Source organism: Temnothorax curvispinosus, unplaced genomic scaffold (assembly GCF_003070985.1).
Source record: "Temnothorax curvispinosus isolate PA1 unplaced genomic scaffold, ASM307098v1 QBEX01004765.1, whole genome shotgun sequence".
Taxonomy (NCBI): domain Eukaryota; kingdom Metazoa; phylum Arthropoda; class Insecta; order Hymenoptera; family Formicidae; genus Temnothorax; species Temnothorax curvispinosus.
In genome coordinates this window covers 6,249-22,783 of record NW_020214545.1, presented here as the reverse complement: position 1 = coordinate 22,783, position 16,535 = coordinate 6,249, and the positions used below count along the sequence as shown (strand labels likewise).

The 16,535-nt window shown below is 44.3% G+C and overlaps 1 protein-coding gene across 4 annotated transcripts in view; it reads right to left on the bottom strand.

The window, feature by feature from the left end:
• Positions 1-785: 785 nt before the first annotated feature.
• The window catches only part of LOC112453916 (histone acetyltransferase p300), a 19,655-nt gene continuing 3,905 nt past the window's right edge, over positions 786-16,535 (bottom strand). Inside the window, exons 3-25 of one of the 4 annotated variants that reach the window (XM_025014946.1) lie at positions 15,499-15,719; positions 15,047-15,424; positions 14,671-14,959; positions 14,241-14,561; positions 13,842-14,159; positions 13,544-13,756; positions 12,963-13,374; positions 12,707-12,879; positions 10,521-12,340; positions 10,285-10,442; positions 8,972-9,052; positions 8,761-8,895; positions 8,175-8,651; positions 7,879-8,044; positions 7,457-7,633; positions 7,135-7,365; positions 6,790-7,020; positions 6,584-6,703; positions 6,191-6,492; positions 5,693-6,109; positions 5,230-5,599; positions 4,715-5,144; positions 786-4,621 (exon numbers count right to left, since the gene is read on the bottom strand). In XM_025014946.1, the coding sequence (XP_024870714.1) occupies positions 4,140-4,621; positions 4,715-5,144; positions 5,230-5,599; positions 5,693-6,109; positions 6,191-6,492; positions 6,584-6,703; positions 6,790-7,020; positions 7,135-7,365; positions 7,457-7,633; positions 7,879-8,044; positions 8,175-8,651; positions 8,761-8,895; positions 8,972-9,052; positions 10,285-10,442; positions 10,521-12,340; positions 12,707-12,879; positions 12,963-13,374; positions 13,544-13,756; positions 13,842-14,159; positions 14,241-14,561; positions 14,671-14,959; positions 15,047-15,424; positions 15,499-15,719 (7,922 nt within the window). In that variant the 3' untranslated portion in view covers positions 786-4,139. Of the gene's footprint in view, positions 5,145-5,229; positions 5,600-5,692; positions 6,110-6,190; positions 6,493-6,583; positions 6,704-6,789; positions 7,021-7,134; positions 7,366-7,456; positions 7,634-7,878; positions 8,045-8,174; positions 8,652-8,760; positions 8,896-8,971; positions 9,086-10,284; positions 10,443-10,520; positions 12,341-12,706; positions 12,880-12,962; positions 13,375-13,543; positions 13,757-13,841; positions 14,160-14,240; positions 14,562-14,670; positions 14,960-15,046; positions 15,425-15,498; positions 15,720-16,535 lie in introns of all 4 variants that reach the window. The other 3 variants (XM_025014947.1, XM_025014948.1, XM_025014945.1) reach the window with 3 other exon arrangements.

Here is a 16,535-nt window from a genome sequence, read left to right as displayed (position 1 = left end):
CTCGAACGAGCCCTATATAAAGGGCTCGATTTTCGCAGCTTCTCGCCCACCCTCGTTCGCGACTTTTGCGACGGCGAGAACGGAAGTTGACGACGAATGGCTACGAACGTCGTCTCCGAAGGGAAGAGCTCTTGCCCGATCGCGTTTTCTTTGTATAAAATTTCACCTCTTCTTATTCCACGATTCCTAATTGATTAATCGGACGCGAGAGTTGGCACGCGCGGCGTTCGAACTGTCTGTAATACTATTCAAGAGTGTCTCGCTACCGCGAAGGTGCGCGCACCACTTTCAGATTTACAACACTGCCCTAAAAACACAGCCATACTAAGCCAAATACTTCTTTTTGGGTTTCGTCATTTACACGATTACCTCATTCCTTCACTACTGAAATCGTTCATTTAAACATCTACACTCGATTACCGTCGTCTCCGTGCGTCTTTCCCAAACAATTCTCGCTCGTTTCTCACCGATTGTTCGATTAAAAAAAAAAAAAACAAGGAAAAAGCAAAAAAAGAATTAAAAAAGATGAGAAGGAAAGGAAAGGAAAAACCGCGTACATGGTCGCCCGCGATCCTGTTCGATCTTCCAAAGCCTTTAGCATCCGGGAATGAAAAGCGAATCCGAATTGGGATGGAAAGAAAGGGCTCTCCCTTTTCGGAGTAGACGGAGAAGCGAAAAACCGTCATGCGAAGCGACGCGACGCGCGTTCTTCCTCCGCGAAACGTAATCTACGAGGAGCGTTCGATAAGTAACGCAACACATTTACTCATTCAAGGTTCGTTTTAAACGCATCGTACTTTTTCCCAATTCTTTGGCTACGAAAACATAATTTTCAACACGGTCTTCATTCAATTCTATGGCCTTACGCTATTTAGATGCGAAGAAAACCTGTAGGGGATTCTGCATGTGTCGAGATACGCAGAAGGGCATATTAGAATTTTTAAACAATGGCCACAGGGCACAAGGTATGCTTGAAGTTCAGTAATGTCCGGGGCTACCCCCCGTTCCCCTACGTCCTTGCGATGCCACCCTACCTCTCAGTTTTCACTTTCTTACTACGGCTATGACTTCCTTGTTACTGCCATATCTCTTCCCGCAGATTGCATCTTTCAGAGGACTAAGGAGATAAAAGTTAGAAGGTGTTGCGATAGAAATGAGGTTCCTCTGGGTGAAGAACGACATTCCGTCGTACAGATCCCGAACACCTCCTGATCCTCCCATCTCTTTGGCCCCCTGACAGACGCAATACGCGATAACGTTTAATAACAAAAAAGTCATAGCCAAAGTAAGAAAGTGATTGTGAGACCGGCAAAGTGGTACCGCAAGGGCTCCGCATACAGGCTGTCACATCTTGTGGCGTAAGACCATAGAATCGAATGGAGATTATTTAAACCTGCAATAAAACAAACCTTGAAGTGAGAAAAATATATGTTGCATTACTCATTGAACCCTTCATAGAAGGAATGTGTCTCGAATACCAAGTTTCCTTTTCTTTCTTATCTCTCGTCTCTTTATCTCAATCGAGACTCGTCACGTTGCTCGGGAGGGAGGGGGCGCGAAAACGAAGTCTGGGTTCGCGATCCGCGACGTCGACGTTCGCCGGAAGTGCGGGCGAACGGAGGGAACGGCGAACGTCGACGGTAAGGAGTTTCGGAGGACTCCGATTGCACTCGTAACGATCCACCCGAAAAGAATCGGTGCACCCGATCAAGGTCGACCGCTGATCTTGATCGAGTTCCGTCAAGTTGGCTCGCTCTCTTTCTCTCTCTCTTTCTCTCTCTATCTCTAACTCTTCTCCCTACGTTCTTTTCTTTCTTTTCCTCTACGCACCGTTAATCCCGCGAGAGTGACTTAACGAGGAACACGATCAAAGCGCGTGCCGCTGAGAGTTCAAACGAGAATTCGTAGCGCATCGGTGTGCTGTGAATGAACGTACGTCTTGAGCGAAGACGTGTACATATGCCGGCGTTACGTGTGTATGCATACGTTTCTCGGTGTAGCCAGTCAAGGAGTTATCCGATGGTGTCGCTTGATAATTAGCTCGCGAGCCTAGGAGTCCCGATGATCGCGAGAATCGTCCTCGCGATCGCTCTTCTTTTCCTTTTTTTTTTTACGTCAGCCTTGCTTTCACGCTACGGGTGTGTATGTGTGTATATGTACGTGTATTAGTTTTAATCTTCCCTTCCGATTTACGTTTCTATCTCAATCGTCAGATGACTTAATTGTACACGATATAGCTATATTATACAAAGTATGCACTTCAAAAATATCCGACGCCACGGACCTTTTGAACCACAACATGCTCACGCACTCCCACGTTATTACTAAGTCGTTTTAAATAGGTGGCGAAGAAAAAGGTGGGGGAGGGAGGCGGATCGGGGTGGCCGAGCGAAGGGCGAAGGCGGGGGCGAGGGGAGGGAAAGGAGGAGGAGGAGGAACTTACACTTAGAGCTTTACTATGATACAACACTGGCAATAGTCATGTAATGTGGTTCGGTGTGTGTTTTGTACGCGGGCCAATCTGTAAACCCGTGTGTAGTAATAACGCGCGTGAACTCGTCTCTCTTTCGTTTGTTTGCAAATATTACAATAGATTTATGCATGAATTGATCATAGTAATAGATTAATGTTGATAATAATAATAATAATATATTATAATATATATATAATAATATTAATAATAATTAATCAATAATGGGCAGGTAAATTAATAATCATCGATAATAATAGTCTAGTATTTACAGAGCTTTCACGCGAGGGCCCGGTACTCGAATACGCACTCTCGTTAGTTACATTTTGATTGAACTGTACACACGCAGTGGACCCTCAACCGGAGAAAACTACGTCACCTCTCTTCCTTCGTCAAAATTAACACGTTTTTTTTTTTATATATAAACCTTCCCGCGCGCACTAGCAGCCTGTTGTGAATTTCTATTTTTTGGTTACGACAACGTTAACTCGTCACATGAGGCCGATTCTCTCGACAAGACACTCGGTTGAACAGGCATCCTGTCGAGAGTATCGCCGTTTTTTTTTTTCAAGTTCGACTTTTCCACAGACGACTCGCGGCATTCGAAAATGTGCGGAGTCACTCACGATAAATCCATAAAATTTCGTGGTTTAAGTTACAACCTTCGGTGTGGCGCTTAGGAATTATCCTCTTAGTAACAAATTTTTTTCTTAAACGAACATATTACTTAGCGTACGACCTAAATTATATTTTTTTTCCCCGTACATACAACATTCTAATGGATTCTCCCTATCTATGTGTTATCGTTTATCTTTCATACAAGTCTTTATCATATACTTTGTATTTTTCGTTACGTTAATAATAGTAGCGGTATATAATTGCGTACATTTACGCAAATACTAATTACGACCTAATAGTATTTGAACTATTAATTATTAATTAACGTTAAGTATACACAACATACATATATGTATATATATATATATATATATAATGTGTGTGTATATATATATATATATTTGTACGATTTCACTCACCCTGCACGAGTAGCAGCGAGGAAGAGTGGTAGAGTCGAGGGGGCTCTGGAGGATACGAGGGGAGAATACGTAATAATAGTCTCTCGATAGTTTCGCTTTTTTGTTCCTCCTCATCCTACCGATTTGCGGTACTTTCTTCTCGACCAAGGACGAAAACAATTTTGAGTCTATTTGAGCCAGGCCGAGTAGAATTGAAAAGCACCAAACGTCGCGTTAATCTTTCCCTTTTGTCTTTCGACGTATCGCATAATGTAGAAAATCGAAAGAGAAGATATACGGCGTGCGCGCGTGCGCGTGGGCGCGCGAACCGAGCGTCTCGGTCGCATCGAGGATCGTGTAATCAGAAACTATCCTGCGGCCCTAAGGGAGTTCAAACCCTCAGGCATGTCAGGCTCAATCAGGCTCGACGAAACTTGATGGAACGCGCGGCTTGTCAGGCTTTCACTTTAAGCTGCGCGAGCGCGAATTTCTCAAGATAAATTATCTAATAGTCTCATAATTTCGCGAACGTTTCGTATTATTTAAATTCACGCGACGCAGACGGTCGCAGCCGTCCGAGTGCCGCCGTCGTCGTCTCCGTTAATGGAAACACTTACATAACCATCGACCGATGTGATCGTCCGTAACAGTCACTACAACCCCTCGACGAATTTGGAGAGTTGGTCCTGTGGCGTCATTGGCGTCACCTCGTTGGCGTCTGCGCCGCCATTCGTGGGCGCCGGCGCCGGCGAGGGATGATGAGGCATAGCGGCGGGATGGCCAGTGGGCGCACCTGGACCGCCACCCAGCTGCGAGAGCATCATCTCGCTGGGACCGCCGCCGAGCTCGTGGGCCGGCGAATGCGTCGGCGTGCCGTGAGGCGGATGGTGATGCGGCGATGGTACCGGACCCGATCGCGGCGACGGTACCGGCTGATTACGCGGGGAAGGGACAGGTCGTGGCGAGGGGTTGGGCTGTGGAGATCGGATGGGCGGTGGCGAACGGACTGACTGCATCAATTGTTGCTGTACGGAGATCCCCGGCGGACCCATGACGCCTTGCGGCGAGGGCACGGGCGGTGGAGTAGGTTTTAGACCTGCCTGACCGTAGCCTTGTTCGTTGAAACCTCCGTAACCTAGGGAGTTGGGCAAGTGTTGGTCTCGAGATACCGCTCTACGTATTATAGCCCCACTGCTTTCTAAGTAATTACGATAGTTCATGTAATTACCAAGAAGAGATGGTCGTATAGGTCGTTGTTGACCATAGGGTGGCGCTGGCGGCTGAGTAAACGGCTGCTGCTGCTGCTGCTGCTGTTGCTGTTGCTGCTGTTGTTGTTGCTGTTGTTGCTGCTGGGCCACCTGCTGTTGCCTCTGTTGCATCTGCTGCACCAGCATCTGTTGCTTGTACCATGTTGCTTGCGACTGCTGCTGCACTGGCTGCTGTTGTTGCGCCTGCTGCGTCAGCATCTGTATCTGCAGTCTACCCTGCTGCTGCTGCTGTTGCTGCTGCGGTTGTTGCTGCTGCTGCTGCTGCGGCTGCTGCTGTTGGGACATCATATGCTGCAAACCAGGTTGCTGTTGTTGTTGGGGTTGATTAGGACCCAATGGGCCGACTCCCCCACCATGCTGACCAGGTTGTTGCTGATGAACAAGCGCAGTCTATTTATTAAGAAGATCAGAGTAGTGAAATCTGTGTAATTATATAGATACATTATATATATTTTTCAAGTGTTAACCAACTCACTCGTTGCTTGATAAAGGCGGCCATCAACGGTGGATTGCTCTTGAGTATTTGAAGTATTTGGTTCTGTTGGTCGGGCGTATGTGGGCTCCTGAGAGTTTGCATCAACTGTTGAAGAGCATGCTTCTGCATATTGCTTGCCTGTGGACCGACCTGTCCAACCGGTCCAATCACGCCTGGTTGCCTCGGCATTTGCGCACTCATTGCCATCGGTTGAGGCTGATGCTGCTGCTGTTGCTGCTGCTGCTGCATCAGCTGTTGCGGTGTCTGCTGCCGCGCCAAGTTGGGATTTTGTTGCATCACCGCATTCGACTGATACCTGCTAAGAGAAGAAGAAACACGCGCAGGACTAAAAAAACGCGTTCTTCCTCTACTATAATTCGTTAGTCAGTAAGGTATTGGTAAGAAGTGTCATATAAACATAAGGAAAATTATATAAGAAAAACCGTGTAGATTTAATAGATACCTTGCAGCTGTCCACTGATCCATCGGAATGAGATGCGTGCCACTGGGATTCGGCATCTGGACCGGCAACGGCCGCTGCATTTGTGGCGGCGGCATTACTCCGCCCGATTGGCCGCCCACACCGACACCTACGCCAACACCACCGCCCGGCGTCACCTTGCCGTAACTGACATGCGGTGCTTGTTGCCTCGCTGCTTCCTCTTGCACCTGCTTCACCACCTGTAGGACATGAGCGGGAGGCGGCTGCGTCCCGGGTTTCAATCCAATACCTTGTTGATGCGGTGACGGCAAATTCGATGTGCTGACACCAGGTTTCATAGCGGCTCCAGGTGTCATGGCAACGTTCGAGGTCTGTTGCCCAGCCTGCATTGCGGCTACAGGTCCGGTGGGCCTCGTATTCATCACAGCCATTCGCCTCCTACACGAGTAAACGCGAATATTATCAATACATACACACATACATCTAATACATACACAAAAAGTCGATGATTCTACTAACCTAAGCAGTTGCGCCTGTTGTAATCGTTGCTGCAATTGCTGCTGCTTTATCTTGTGCTTGATGTTGGAACAGAATGGAACGAGACACTTGGTCTCTTGGCAGTGTTTCGCATGATAACAACACAGCGCAATCAGCTGTTTGCATATAGGACAACCACCATTGGTCTTTCTCTTACAATTCTTTGTATGCATCACCACTCGCTTCATCTTCTGGCAACTCGGTAGACGACAGTTAGCATCTCTGCACTGGCAGGCATGCACCAATGATTGAATGCATCTCTGTATCGATAATTTCCTGGCCTCCTACGTTGCAGAAACAAAAAAGATACGAGCACATTATAGGTTTATCGTAATTACAATACATAGATATTTTTAGAATAAGCCGACAAGTTACCTGTGGATTTGTTTGTTTCGCATCCGCAGGCGAAGAGCCATCATCCAAATCAAAGCCAAGTTTCTCCATCGGATGCGGGTGACCGTCCTTATCTTTACAACTTACACATAAATCGAAATCCTGTAATATAAAGTCGGAATTACAGTAAGCACGAAAGTTATGAAAAGTAGTGAGAATATTTTTCTCCAAAGCAATCTAATACGTACGTCACAAACTGTACAATGGTATCTGGTCTCCACATGACTCTTGCAGTTATTGCAAGTGTAAACAAACTTGTCTTGGCCTTGATTATGTAATTCGTACAGCATAGACATAGAACTGAACTTCGCTCTTCGAAGAGATGAGAACTCGTAATGCCTCTCTCTTGCCATTGTGAGAAATGCGTCACGGCCGTCCATCAGATCACAATTGATGACGGGATCGGGATCTTGGATAGGCTGAAGATTTAGATAAGAATTAATCTACGCATTAATAATACGTAGATACGAATTAATAATCGCATAAACCAAGCTTCTAAGGAGGAGAAATGTAAAATATAAAAAAAAACTTACTCCCAAACTGGCTGCACTTTGAGCGTGGTGCAACCTAATGACGAAAAACACCTCCTTGTGTTTTTCCATGGTGGCAAAGATTTTTGCGGAAAGATCATTGCCGGTCTGAGGAGTGTTCGATTTTTTGCTGTTTTTCCTTTGATTCGCTTTCGATTTGTTGGATTTTTTGGCCTTCTTCTGACCCTTCTTCTTACCGTCTGGAGTTTCCGCGTCTTCAGACAGCGAAAATATCTGAGAAGATACAAAGCCGAGGACATAAATATATTAGACGAGAAAGACGGTTATTGCGTGCAAATAGAGACATTTATTTTCTATAACTTACCGCGTTTGCCGCTGCAGCAGCTGCTTCCGCCGCTTCAGCTTGTTTACGTTTCTCTTCTTCTTCTTGATCTAATTCTTTAATACTTTCTTCCAATACATTCGGCCAAAAGTCGCCCTCAAAATATGGCAAGTCCGCCGCGGACGAAAGCCTGTCTTCCATGGCTTGTTTTAAAATGTCCTGTAAACAAAAATTTCATTTGTATTTCAGTTTCGAAGTAAAAAAATGCATGCGCAAAAAGTGCATGTAAAAAAAAAAAAATGTCGTCTGCAAATCCTATGTTCAGTGCTATAAATGTAACAAGAACACTAGCTTTACCGCAGACATTAATTTAAGTCTCGTTTGACACCGATACGATATCGCGACACGTAACGGAAACACAAGAGACTACTTTAAAAATCAACGAAATGTATTTTTCTGCTAACCTTATAATCGAGCACGATTCTTTCGACCATTCCTTTATCCAACATCTTCTTATACCACTCCTGCAACCTCTTAGGCTTTGGTATTTTTTGTTCTGCGGGATGGCAGTGGAAGATATAATCGTCCCCTTCGGAAGGTGGACAAGCCCATATGTGAGCCATTGTATACCTGTAATTTCACATTTTCTTTGTTTCGTATTTTTTTTTAATATACACAAAATTCATACCTTAATATATATTATCATATGTGCACTACATAACATCCAATGTAATTTTTTTTTGCTTAGCAATAAACTTACCCGAGTTGTTTCGCATAATCGAGATATCCAAGAAGAATCTCGTGATACACAGCCGTTCGAAATTGTCTAGGCCGGAAGAAGTGGACAGAGTCCAGATATGCGATGTAAACCCGTCTGGTGTTCGGCGGCGTGCATTCGCTTCCGTACTCCTGTACGTGCATACCGAAAAAACAGACGTCGGTGCCGTCAACCTCCTCGAACGCAAATAGAGCTTTCGCGCGGTACGGGAATTCGCCGGGCATGTCACCATTCTCGACGAATCTGCTCCGCATACCGGGTTTGACCTCGACCACTTTGTCGCTAGAAGCGACCACTCTGATCGCAACCTCACCGGCGCCCGCTTCCTTTTTCTTCAGGAAATTGTTCACGCGCGTCTCGATATACGTGCCGAGTTTCGTTACGGGCAATCGTTTGGCATTGAACTTATTTTCTTTGCGTTTCTGTCCCTTCTTCTTTAAGCAATTATCACAGGTAAACCTGTCAAGGGAAAAGTAACTTCTAAGTACACGAGTACATCTCAAATCGCGAGAAAACATAATACAAATTTTTTCGCAGTTTCTTGGTAGAATAAAAGAGAATTATTTACCCTAATGGCCAGATTGCTTCCATATGGAGTACACAAATTTGATGTACCCTCCTACCACAGTCAGTACAGGTTACAAAAGGTTCCAATTCTAAGTGATCATTCTTCATTTCCTGGAACTGTTCTTTTTTGATGGCACTACGAGGAACAGAGACGTCTTATAAATCATACCGGATTGTTAACAAGATTACGCACGTTATTTGATATCACTTACGTTTGAGGCTGCGTTGGATCGTCTCCCAACGTCACTGTGTCACCAGGAATGTCGTTGAAACATTTCTGACAGAAGGTGTATCTGTCGGAAAGAAGACCAATTCCCTTTAGACCGCTATTATATTGGCGCCGTGTGTTTTATTATGTAAATTCGATGTACGACGCCCAATTTTATTCCAAATGCGTGTCCAAGTCTCGGCGTATCGATTTCCGTCAATTTCCGGCAAGTGTTTTTTTTTTATATATATACATTCAATTTTTTCGTAATTACACGTGCATGCAATGGCCAATTGTTTCGGATCCGATTTTGGTTTCAAAAGATTGTGGAAAGACATCGTTTGGATTTTTTTTTTTTTCAATTAGAGTTTTCCAAGTATCGAGTTTTTCGCAGTAGTAGAGTCGAAAAGAAGCAAGGTCGCAGGCAACACAAGAAGTAAGCGGCAAACAAGGATTTGTGTATGCGTGCGCAACCCATGGGCGAAGATAACATACAAAGAAGAGAACAGTGCCAATGTTAAAAAAATATCAATTTATATGTCATTTTCTAAATTCTAATCGCATATACCGAAAGGCTATGTAAGGCCATTTATATCCGTCGATCAATAAGCTTTTCTTACAAACGCTTTAACTTTCCCCACGGTCTACTTTAAGGCTACATTTTCTACTTTCAATAAGATACATATCCCTTAAGTATATGCGCAACTAATAAAGAAACTTTAAGTGCGTGAGTTTAATACGAGAGAAAATTCGTACATGTAGCTTCGAAAAAGTGTAGCTCAGGGGACTGACCTGCTTTTGCAAACATTGTCAAAAGCAAGTTAATTATCCTGTCAATTTAATTTAGCGTATTCAGCGACAGAACACTTTTATATTAAAAAGGCCTATGCAAGATGAATACGCGAAGATCACCGTTCTTCAAATGCCCTATAGTATAGAACATTACTTCAAGTGTATATAAATTGTTGCGACATTTTGTTACAAATATTACAGATGTGTCGCCATTGTGCCTTCTGATTACAAAAATTGCTCAAACTAAATGTAACATAATACTTAAAATGCCATTTCTCACGTACTTAATGCAGATTGAGAAAAGTATAGTGGATTAAGCAAACTTCGACAATTTGAAGTGAGAATATATATCTATGTGTAAAAATATATTAATATATTAATATTTTGATATTCAGCATTAAATTATCTAATATATTTAACATTAACATTTTAAGCATTAGTATTTTCAAATAACGTATTCTCTCACGTCAGTTAAGTTCCATGCATCATAATTCAATATGAATTGAATGTACTGTGTACACTGACCTGTTCTGATACGAGTAATACTTTGCATCCCTGGGTATCGTGCACAGCTGCTTGCCGTAGCAACAGAGCACCTGCGGGTTGAAGGTGTATTTTCTGCCGCAACAATACCCAAGGTTCTGCATCACGGGGTCTATCTCTTGCTCGAAAACTTCCGAGAGCTGTTTGAAAATAACAAAAAGAGTTAATTATATACAAACACGTAAAGTATGTTTGCGATAATGTCAGATAAATATTACCTTGGTGCAGTATCTGTAGACTCGTGAAGTCTTGCGGTTATAGAGCCAGGCATTGTCAAACATCATCCATACATCGTCGACGTACTCCCACGGATCGCTGTACTTCTCCGTGTCCAGTTTTTTCTTGATCGTCGACAGATCCATCGGTTTCTTCACGATGGTTGGATAGTCCGGTATACCCAACGCTTGCGGATCCACCGGTTGCCGAAACGGTATAGACTCGGGATCTTGTCTATATAGTTTCTCCAATGTCGGCATAAGTGCCTGTCTAAGATCATCGGGCTTAAACAGGCACTTCTTCTTGTCAGTGGATCCACTTGGTTGAATAGGTTCCAATACCAAGGGCTTGATATCGGAAGCGGTCATGCTCTCTTCTTTAATACCGGGAGTCATGCTCTCTTCTTTAATGCCGGGTTCTTCCTTCACGGTCGCCTCGTTTGAGCCCTCTTCCATTGGTTCGGTCTTTGGCTCGGTCTTGATATTAATCTCATTGTTCACGCTCTTACCGTCCATTCTGTGATTCTGTGACTCATCTGATGGATCTTGTTTTATCTCCATCTTTATCTCCTCTTTAATGGAATCCAACTTGCCCTTGTTGTTATTCATCGGCGGGCTGGGTGAATTGTCACGATCCAGCGCTGCCGTGATGGCAGCCATCTGCGAGGACATGGACGTGCTGCGTGGAGTGTTCAACGCTGCCCGTTCCTGCGAGGTCATACCCTTACCAAGACTCGCAAGGCCAGCAGGGGACGGTGTCGGGCCCGAATGAGGCGGCGTCTGATTTGATGCGGAAGAGACAGTTTGATTTGGTGTCATTAGCGACGGTACAAGCGGCGTGTTCGGCGTGGAAGTGGTTGACTGAGGCCCGTTCGTCGTACCCGTAGTTGTCGCAGATACACCACCCGTTGGGCTTGGCCCGCTGGACACGGGCGGTGGTATCGTCTGCGGTGTCGATGTCGCAATGCCATTGTCATTAGGCGTGGAAGCTGACAACGGTCGAGTTGGGAATTGCTGATTCGATTGCTGTTGTGGCTGCTGCTGCGCGCTTGGTTGTTGCATGCCGCTAAACGGTGATGGTGCTTGCGGAATCGACGTTACTGGAGTACCGACCTGGCTCGGAGTACTCGTCGGTTGTGACTGTTGCTGACTTTGCTGCTGCTGCTGTTGCTGTTGCTGTTGCTGCTGCTGTTGTTGTTGTGCTGCTTGAGCCTGGACCTGCGCCAATCTAACTTTCATGAGGTCATCCTTGAACTGATGTTGGTTTTGAATAGGAGAACTGTTGGGTAAACCAACAGCTGTGCCATTGGACGTCGGAAATTGACTAGTCGTTGCATTGTTAGACGCAGTAGTGGTTGTGAGATTAGCCTGGGACATTTGGGGGTTACCAAACGGGCTGATTCCAGGATTAGGCACATATGCCATATTGGCATTGGATGTGGATTGCCCGTTCGGGCTAGGACCAGGAGGACCGACCAGGATTCCTTGTTGCTGTTGCTGCTGCTGAGCTTGGACCTGCTGTTGCTGTTGCTGGGCTTGTTGTTGTTGTTGTTGGGCCTGCTGCTGTTGTGGGAACTGCATCCTATTGTGCTGCTGAATGGCCATCGCTGGTATTGTTCCGAGTTGACCCATACTTGGTGAGTGACTTCGTAAGGTAGGTGGTACTGTCCCAACAGGTTTCGACGCTCCTGGCATAACAGTACCTACATTCGGAGGCGCGCATGGCCTTAGTCCAGGACCAGATGTACCCGGCGGTTGCTGCTGCTGCTGTTGTTGTTGCGCTTGCAGTTGTTGCTGTTCCTTTCGTTTTTGTCGCTTTTCGTCTACGTCATTCGGTAAATCGCTCTTAGAATTTAGGTACATGTTAACTTAAAAAAAAAAGAAGAATATAAGAATATAAGAATATAAAAAAAAAAAGAATATGACTCTGTTACTTCTCAAAAAGTTAATTGAACCGTGTATGACTATGTGACATGTATATATTTTGTGACGTTTTCCAACAAGAATAGACGATACAGAATAACACAATAAATTTCATTCTTGTTTATCGAATGTTAAATAAGAATCAAATGATTCACTGTATTCTTTCACTTAAAAAAAAATTTAAAAAATAATAATGACAGAGATTTGGGAACTGACTACAAGACTGTGACTTTAATAAATCCTTCGATGTTGTTGAAATTACGTACCAAGTTCCTTTTGAATCTTGTAGATTTTCTCGGCCAGCAGATGATAATATTCCGACCGAGAGTTAGCCATTTCGTACATGTCGCCTTCCACCTTCCTCGCGTACGCGACCAAGTTGTGCATTCTTTTATCGAGCATAGCTTGTGGATCGGGAGTCGGGAATATTGCTTGAACCCTGAGAAAATAAGCAAACACACATGCTGGGACACGAGTTTCAAATGAGTGCGCGCTATTATGTATAATAAAAGTCTCACTAACAATTTATGAACGAGATGGTTCCTGAGATCTGGAGTGACGGACAGATGCCACTCCTTTGTTCCTTGCACCGGTGTCGCTGTGACTTGACCGGGTTGAAGACCGCCTGGAAGCTGTAAATTCGCTAATCTATTTTCCGCACCTATCACACCAGGTTGTCCGGACTCGTTCAAGCCGAACAATGTTTGCATATTAACGGACTGCTGTATATTGGCAGCGGCCGCTGCCGCGGCAGATGTAGGTCCGGTCGTTGGTACCGTCTGATTGCCGGCTACCCCGACCGTACTAGGATCGGAATTTAAAGGAAGAGATACGTTCGGAGCGACTACTTGTTGTCCGGCACCGACTACGGATTGTCCCGGTGCAGCTGAAACACATATGGGCGCCCATCGCTTGTTGCTTTTCGCGTAAAAATCTATACAAATCATATTTTATATTTTTAACAGAATAAAAAAATAATATAATAAAATATAGTTTTATATACACACATATATACATATAATTTTTGTAAGATGTTTTAGAATTGAAAAAAAAAATGCAAAACAATTAATAGATTTTTTATAATAAAATGTTGTGCAACTCACTCTGTGTTTGAGGTTGCGCTAATCTAACGTTCCCCAATGCCCCTGGAGGACCACCCGTCATGCCGGGAGCTGGCATTCTAACGCCCCTACCAACGCCTTGACCGGGTAAAAGCCCCGGTGTTGTTGTCGGACACTGAATTCCTAAAGCATCATAAGCCCTTCTCATTTCGGATGGGCTTGGATTTGGCTGATTATTTGGTTGAATTGCGGGTGCTAATAAAAATAATACATACATACAACATAAATATACATCGCCGAAACATTAAGATGTAAAATATATATTCTTGCGCACAATTACCTTGCGCAGAATTTGTCCTGTTCTTATTTGCTTGTTTTATCGGCAAGCAAACCGGACAATCACTTCGATTACAATGCTTCCAATGACTGATGATCTGCCTTGACATGCTACAGTGAGGCACGGTGCAATTCTTTCCGGCTTGACAATTCGTCATGTGATTTAGAACATTTTTCATAGTTTTGCAGTCCGGCAAGGTACATTGTCTCATCTCGCCGTTTGCTTGGCTTTCGCGTCGTTGACATTTATGTGCATGCAAAAGTAGCACCAACTGTTGCTGAATGAGTCTACATTTCTCTGGATCAGGTGTCGATTTCGCGCCTAAACGCCCCAGATAAAGTTCACATTCAGCAAAGATGTTACACAAGTAACACGATTTACAATGGTATAAGATAAACTTACCAGTTGGAGTACCAGTACCAGCCATTTGTCCTTGCGTAGCTTGCTGCGGACCTGGCTGTCCTCCGGTCGGCGCACCCGATTGTGGTTGAGCCGGACTTGGTGCTGGTGGTTGCGCCTGTTGCGCTGCCGCTCCACCTTCCTGACTACCCACAACGTTCGTAGTGCCGATCGGACCAGCAGTACCGGTAAATCTGCTGGCGGCGGCTGCCGCTTGCATGGGGCTCATATTCGTTCCTACACCCTTTTGCTGCGGTTTGACGACACCTACGGGATTATTGGTGCATACAGTTACTCCTGCTCCTGGTCCAATATTTGGAGAACCTGTATTATAAATTTTGTTTTCACCGTTCTACATCTACATCTATTTATCACACTGTTTTTTTTTTTTCGATATAAATATACAAAACAAAAGAGGATATATTTTATGTACCATAATTGTACGGATTCGACGCGCCTAATTGCCCCATAGTCGGTATATTTGCCATGTTAGGAGGAGCTTGCATCCTCGGACCACCCTGGCCGGGACCGACGATGCCGACTTGATGCACCTGTTGGTGAGGACTCTGCCCTCTCGCTGAACCAACCATATGCGCCTGTTGTTGCTGCTGCATCGCTACAGCCCTCGTGTTCATCATCCCGGGACCATTTTGCATCGGTGTAACCCCATGAGGAGCACCCGGATGATGTATCGCTTGAGTATTAGGGCCCATCATGGTTACCTTTAAAAGATTCTTGGTCAAATTCAACTACTTATCTTTTTATCGGAGAAAACATAGTTTACTGTAAGATTACGTTAATCAACGTACTGTATTTAAAGGTTGTTTGTTCAAACTGTTGGTTACTATCAAGCTTCCGCCGGCCATTCCTCCCATGTTGTTCCCGCTAGCGGAACTAGTCATCACTAAACCGGAGTTCATGCCGCCCGGCATCGACATCGCGGGGTTACTTCCGGCCATGCTCATGGACGATTGTAAACCGCCCATCGAATTCGCGATCGACATTTGATTATTCGCCAACGAACTGGCTATACTACTTGGTAGGTTACCAAGACTCACGACCATCTGCGGATCGACTATCCCTCCCTTGGAAACGGAAACGTTCGGTGGCGATTGCATATTCGGACTTTTGTTGCCTAACGTTCCCGCAGCCATTACTAAGGAATTCGCCACCAAGTTTTTGTTGCCCTGTTCAACGATTGTTTGTGAAATATAACGTCGTTTAACAAAACTCTAAGATATCTATGTGATATAACGCATACCTGTTGCTGGAGGAGATGATGAGAGAGTTGTTGCTGCTGCTGCTGCTGCTGCTGTACATGTTGTCTGAGTTCTGTATCGAGAGCACCGTTTTGCTGCCCTGGGCCAGGACCGGTCGCTGGTGGCTTAGTGCTCTCGGTCGTGGAACCCCAAGAACCAGATGACAGCAAGTCATCGGGAAGATCATTTTCAAGATCGAACATTTCTGTGTTAGAAATGTAATCTGAGAATGAAGAAGAGAAAGGAATTAAGAATCACCGTTTCTTAAAACATCCACAACGTGTTTCCGGTCGTGATAACAGACACTGGCTATCAGAAAAGTACATCTCTACATTTGTTACACCTATATGCAAGTAGAATGTGACTTATATGTATCTTCATTCATTACTTTCACTTTTACTGTTTCATTTTACTCGCATACCGTGTGTCAAAAATGGATTGACATTTTCGTCTGTTTCAAGCTTGTCGCGAATGCACATCAGCACACTGTACTGTTTCCCGAGATAACCAGTTCGCAGATTTAAATGATAATAATATTGAAAATGATAAGTACCATAGATACCAAGAAATCATTAGTAATTTTACAAGGGTAAGATTTTAGCGCCGTCACCATAGCTTTTAGCATCAAAATTTTTAGCAGAGTATCTTTTCGATATTACAAATGTACGTGTTACATCATTATGTGCATAATGTATTATAGCCTTATATATACATGTATACACATATAACTGCATGTAAATATACATATATACATGCGTGTATATAGAGACACGTACAGGCAAAGAAGCATTCAATTTTCATCTATATTACAAGAAACTTCCGACGCTATTAACATCACTTGAAAAATGTTGGCGTAAACATTCCTGAGCAAATAAAATTGTTGAAATTTACTCTCGTCTACCCACGACTGACCATACATTGACGGAGAAAAAAAGGGTGTACATATAAATATATATACGGATACGTATATGTAGGTAGAGTATACAAATGCAAAAGGAGATCCTATATATTAAGAAGAAAAACGGGGGCGGGGGGGGGG